At 35.3% G+C, this 6,287-nt stretch overlaps 2 protein-coding genes across 4 annotated transcripts in view; one reads left to right on the top strand and one right to left on the bottom strand.

Annotated features, from left to right (window-relative positions):
* The window catches only part of ctsf (cathepsin F), a 10,760-nt gene extending 8,520 nt beyond the window's left edge, over positions 1–2,240 (top strand). Inside the window, exons 12-14 of the mRNA XM_016576303.1 lie at positions 117–207; positions 385–443; positions 1,285–2,240. Coding sequence (XP_016431789.1) covers positions 117–207; positions 385–443; positions 1,285–1,359 — 225 coding nt within the window. The 3' untranslated portion in view covers positions 1,360–2,240. The remainder of the gene's footprint in view (positions 1–116; positions 208–384; positions 444–1,284) is intronic.
* Positions 2,241–4,966: 2,726 nt separating this feature from the next.
* LOC107758540 (storkhead-box protein 2-like) overlaps positions 4,967–6,287 on the bottom strand; it is a 113,068-nt gene continuing 111,747 nt past the window's right edge. For all 3 annotated transcript variants that reach the window (XM_016576299.1, XM_016576300.1, XM_016576301.1), the window contains exon 4: positions 4,967–5,328. In XM_016576299.1, coding sequence (XP_016431785.1) covers positions 5,139–5,328 — 190 coding nt within the window. In that variant the 3' untranslated portion in view covers positions 4,967–5,138. The remainder of the gene's footprint in view (positions 5,329–6,287) is intronic.

Genomic DNA, 6,287 nt, shown 5'->3' with positions numbered 1-6,287 from the left:
ATATATATATATATAAAATAAGCCACACGTTTCTAATGCAAAAAAATATATACATATCTTTACCTGATTACTTGAAGTTGCCTTTTTTAAACATGTTTTTTTTTTACTGTCTTTAGTTCTACAGAAAGGGAGTGTCTCATCCTCTAAAGATCTTCTGCAACCCCTGGATGATTGATCACGCTGTGCTGCTTGTAGGATTCGGACAACGTGAGTTATATTGATTTCAATGTTTGTACTGATACAGATGTGAACTTCAGGTGTTTAAACAAGGCTATGCAAAACAAAGTTTCAGAATACTTAATGTATATACATTTACAGGCATATAGAATCAGTCAACAGAGTTGCGTAGTGATGTTGTGTTTATTTTTCTGCTTTTTTGTGCAGGTAATGGCATTCTATTCTGGGCCATCAAGAACAGCTGGGGAGAGGACTATGGAGAGCAGGTATGAAAAATCACCTCAACAATGTGCAAGAAAATGGCAGCAATCATTATTTGATGTTAAAATCATTCAAGGGGTCATATGATGCGATTTCAATTTTTCCTTTCTCTTTGGAGTGTTACAAGCTCTTGGTGCATAAAGAAGATCTGTAAACGCGTTTCAGAAAGGCGGGGCATAGAGGAGTGTACAGTATGTACAGTATGTGGAAAATAATGTGTTTTTTGAACCTTAAACCTCATAAACACATTTCATTATACCAAATACACCAAATAATGTTCTTTTTAGCAGCATCATATGACCCCTTTAATACATGGCCCCTGTAGACATCCATTCTTGATTGATGTTGGAAAACATTTACTGATGTTTTAATGTCAGTAAGTTTGATTGTTAGAAAATAAAGTGAAAAGCATCTAAAATTGCTCCAAATTAAAATTTAAGATCTTCTAGTCCCGCTCTTTTGGCACACAATACACTAAAAGTGATCCAGTGGTGGTTCATATTTCATATTTTTAAAAGGTGAGCGACATCTTTTAAAAGACACAAGTTGCTTTTGAGTTATATTGATATCATTATTTACTGATATTGTGTGAAAATGCATTGTCATTGAACATGTCATTGTCACACCTCATGAAGCACTTTGAGCTGCAATATGAAAACTGCTATAAAAATAAGTTTTATTATTAAAAATGTGTTATTTGCAATTATTGTAGATTTTCCACCGAAACAGCACAGAAAACACAAAACAAAAAAAAACATTTGGTCCTGCTCGTAACTTACATGTAGATGTTTGTAGACTATGTGATATCACAGAAATGTTCAAATGTTTCCTGTACTTCTCTTATAGGGTTACTATTACCTGTACAGAGGATCCAGACTGTGTGGAATCAACAAGATGTGCTCATCTGCAATTGTGAATTAGACGCACACACTCACTCTCACACACACACACACACACACACAGAAAGCAAGCAAGCATGGATACAAAACATTTGAAAACAGCCCAGTCATGAACGTGATGAATGTGCACAGAGTTCACTCCGTTTCAGTCATCATGTGATCTGTGAACACAGTGTAAACACACATTCTGCACACATTTCATCTACATAAGCACATAATTCTCAGTAGTTCAGATACGTGAAGTATTTCTCTTGAGGTCATGTACTTTAGGTACCAGTCATTTTGCTGTTACATAATGCTATAGCTGAATTTTGATGTACATTACCTCAGATCCACATGTGATGTTACGGACACAGCAGATTACCAAATAGGTACAAGATAACAGCACAGTTTACCATGTTACTAAAACATTACATAGTCTATGTGTTATTGTGATTTTAGACTAGGTAATTAACTTGTATTTTACTCTAATCAGTTTTGTTATTCTTTGTTTTATTATCTAATTGTTAATTTAATTTCAAAACAGTGAGTTGAGCCCGTGTCATATTTGCTTTTAACCCTGCTGAACAGATTAGCACTTATCAATTTTTAACAGTGCATTTTACTGAATATTTTGAGCTGCTGGTCTTGGAAATTAGATTTTGCACACTATGAATTTCCACAGTATATTGTGATCATTCCGTTAATGTAAGTACGGCTGTTTTTACCCGCACATCTTCCTCATTTTTTTTAACCATATTTTGCTGCATGGGAAAAAGTTGCTGAAATGCACAATGGAAGATTTGTTGTTGTGGTAGAAAAGATGTATTTCTCAGTTGCTGTGCTGTTACTGTTCAAACCAGCTGTACCTCTAATGCATTATCAAAGCTGTATTGCTGAATAAACTCCCAAATGTCTCAGTCATGCTTTATGCTGCAATAACAGTCAAGTTTTTCTTAGTTCAATAAATGAGCAATATTCATTTAGAAAAGGCTTAAATTAGTTTCAAATTTTAGCCACTTTAAAATAAAATGTATGCAACCCAGGATGAAAGCAAACACAGCAGTAAATGAAGCAAGAGAACTATGGTTAACCTCTGAGGTTTGTTTTGAGTTAAAAGTGGAACTTGAAGTGTTGTTTGGATGGTTTTAGATGAAGCAGCAAAAATCAGTGAAAAAACAAAAATACATAAAATATATAAATTATTAAACTTCATGAAAAGGAAAATACTTTTCATCCAAGGTCAATGCTTTGCAGATTTTGTGGAGCCCTCTAGTGGTTATTTGTGGTAGTTTACCTCAGTCCGGACAGCTTTGCAATTTCCATACATGGCATTGACCTCAACAGAGATCACACAGTTAAATTAAACATGTCATGTTATTTTATTGTCTTAAAAAGTTACACAATCCCCAAGGGAGGGATTTAGTACACTAAAACATTTAACAGCACAACTACACAAACGGGGAATTTCTTTTTTTTTTAAATATTATACTTTACCAAAAAAATCCCCCTTGTAGGTTTTTATACTCAGCTTGACAGAATGACATAATGTCACAATAAGGAACAATGTTATTTAGAACCATAAGAAATCCATCATGTTTTGGGAAGACATTTCATGGACTATCAGTATTTCGTATGAAATATGTTCATTATAAACAGAACATCCATTCGGATGATTTTTTTCTCCTTTTTCTTTTTACAGTCACCAGAGAACAGGCATTAGTGCAAAAATGGTATAACAAGGTAGTCCTGGCTGCAGTTTATCCATTTATTGGAGAGCGTGACATTTTACAGTCCTCTAGAACTCATGAGGGGACTCGTACTCGGATGAATATGACAGATGTTCACTAAATGGAGCAGTGAACCATCGTTTCACAAAAAGAAAAAAGCTATTCTTTCAGAGTTGTAATTGAGTAACTTATTTAAAAACTTAGAAATCACTGATTCTTAAATATTGGTGCAAAACAGGGCAAAGAACAAATGTTAATGCATCAAAGAATTATTTTGTGTAAACTTGTACGTTTTCTGACTTGGTTGCTACTTTATAAATAATTCATACAAGACTAGTTCACAGGTCAGATACAAAATGTGTACGGTCATGTGACAGAATTGGCTAGACTTGTCAATATTTATAAAAATGAGCTGACTAATGTCAAATATTTATCATAAGTACTGACAAATTTAGCATTCAACTTTAAGAATGGAGAAAATATCACACTATCATTAAAAACTGCATGTTGTGTTCACTTGTGTTATCTTTTACTAATATTTAAATTTGTTTGATGATCTGAAACATTAAAGTGTGACAAACATGCAAAAAAATAAGAAATCAGGAAGGGGGCCAACACTTTTTCACACCACTGTAAGTATTAATTTGCTGTAGCCACTTTATTTTTCTAGTGTTGCTAATAGTAACAGGACTTCAATATTCGAATAGGAAATTACGCAGAAATCAAAAACATTTTTGTTGCAATCTTTATGATGGAGGTGGCAAATTATAGAAAGGGAACAAGTTGATGTATATATAAACTGTAATGTAATATAAAAAACTGAAACATTATTACTATTTAAAATAACACATTTTCTATTTTAATATTTTAAAAGTGTTAAAAACTTAAAGTGTCTAACTTTCTGAAAATAAATAAATAAAATAATAATAAAGTTTTGCCCCACTTCTCAAGAATCAGTGAAATATTGTTCTAAATGCTAACCATGAATTTGTGCACTAAAAGAACTGGGGGAAAAAAACTAATTGTAATCATAATAACAATAAATAATTGAACATGGCAGGACATATCAGAGATATGAAGTTCTAAATGATCCACTCTATATGGGTCCTATATGATTCCAAACTCTACACAAGTCTCCTCTCTATTACAATGAGACTTGGCTCTATTAGTATGAGAACAGTAGGTTACTAACGCTTGATGATGGAGATGTGATTGAAAAGCACTTAGAAGTACATTCACAGTTTGCAAGCTGATAGTGGTTTGTCTAATACAGCGGGCCTAAGGTGGGGGTGGATGCCTCTCATGTCTCCCTCTACGACTGTACAAATAGTGGAGGTAGCAATGTGTGTATTCTGTGTCATCTAGTAGTTGAGCACCTGGTTAAAAGAGAAAATCTGGAGAAAAAAAAATGGATTCCAACTTTTTTTTTTTCTTTTTTTAAATAATAACGGTCCATTCAATGAAAAAGCACCAGTAATTTTTAAATTGTTTTTTTTTTTTATAAACAAATAATGCATTAACGGTGGTATGTTTTGTTAAGATTCTACATAAATGTCCCAGAGAAATCCCAGGACGGCGGACAATACACAAGGATGCGGTAGAACGATTCCAGCAGAAACAGATGAGCTTGTTCGGATTTCCAGGGAGATTATCGTGGCCTTCAAATTTCGGCCAGCAAATGTGAGACACTAGAGTTCAGAGGGACCTGAGCGTACAGAGTGACACACCAGACAGAGCGATGAATGAATAGGCAGAGGCAACGCAGCCAAGTTTGGATCAGAAGACAGTTAAGACCCGTAGTGGATACATTAAGCTATAAAGGACACCTACAAATTAGTTTGATCGAGGATTTTATCCCAAACAGATCGCAGATCAGCATAAATATAGTCCTAATGAAGTGACGTGTTTGTCTGCAGCAGTATTTGTTACAAATATCAAAAAACAAAAAAAGTAAAAGATACCTCCAGTGAATCATGATGAAGTGTGTTTTTGAAACACGTCTACATTTGAAAACAGCAGGAACAGGCGTCACACGAGCGCTGTAAGATTGTAACAGTCCTGGTGAAGTTGGGTTTAACAGCGGTCCCCATCACTACACGCTGGTGATGGAGGCCTGTTTCTCCGTGCGGTTGGCGGGCGGCTCACGGATGGTGCGGAAGCTGGGGGGCTGGTAGGGCGGCGGGGGTCTTTTGGTGCCAATGTGTCTTGGACTCAAAGCCATATTCTGGCGCCTGCTATTTTCCACATTACTCGAGGTGTTCGAAGCAAGGCTTTCCCGCGTGCTGAAGCGGTACAGAAGGACAGAAAGGGAAAGAGAATGAAAGTGTTATGAAGAAAGCAGAAATGGAAAATTGATTAGTAACAGGCTGAAAAAGGAACAAAGATGGGGTTAGTCAAGGTTAACTATCACAATCTTGTTATTAATGCTGATCACCATTCAGAACTGAACTGAGAATGCAGTTTAATTTCCAAAGAATCTTCTGAATTTAAATTGAGTTTGCAAACAGGATGTAGAATTTGAATTTGATTATAAAGTAGCAGAATTAAAATGGAATAAAATTCAAAATGAAGCTAAGCATAAATCTTCTCGTCAATATTTTATCAGGAAAAAATTGCCGTGGATAATTCTGCCGTGGATAGTGCTGTAAAGACATATTAAAATTTTGACAAAATGAGGAATACAAACCTGAAGGGACAGAACATCTATAAAGGTTTAGGGTGATGATACATGGATTTATATGTTGAGTCTAAAAGCCCAGTGTCAATAGATGCTACTCTCAAAAAGCCAAACCTTCCCAAAGTAAGATGGATGACTACTAGGGCTGTCAAAAAAAAAAAAATTCGAATTTCGAATATTCGTAGAATTTAAAATAAAAATCCACATTTGAATGCAAAAACGTTGCATTCTAATTTTAGGTGTGCGTTAAGGAGCCTTATCAGTGGCGCACGAGATGCGATGACGATGTAAGTGTCATTGCATTATAATGTTTTTGTTAGCCTATCCAGTTGAAGCCACTAGATGGGGCGCTCATTGTTCTGCTGCGTTGTTCATTACAAATATTGCGGGAAAAGAGAACATCAATGCGGAGAAGATCTTGTTTACGTCAAAACTGAAACCAAGCCCTCATATTTCACGCATTTTCTAGAGGGACATCTATCACCGTTGCACTCGCGTCTCGCACAAAAGAGCCGCATGTTTAGAAAGCCATGTAAAATTAATGCAAGTTTAACTTTGAAAAAA

Source organism: Sinocyclocheilus rhinocerous, unplaced genomic scaffold, assembly GCF_001515625.1.
Source record: "Sinocyclocheilus rhinocerous isolate Xijiao unplaced genomic scaffold, SAMN03320098_v1.1 scaffold474, whole genome shotgun sequence".
NCBI lineage: Eukaryota > Metazoa > Chordata > Actinopteri > Cypriniformes > Cyprinidae > Sinocyclocheilus > Sinocyclocheilus rhinocerous.
Note: the sequence above shows the minus strand (reverse complement) of the source record. Positions and strands in the feature narration are given on the sequence as shown.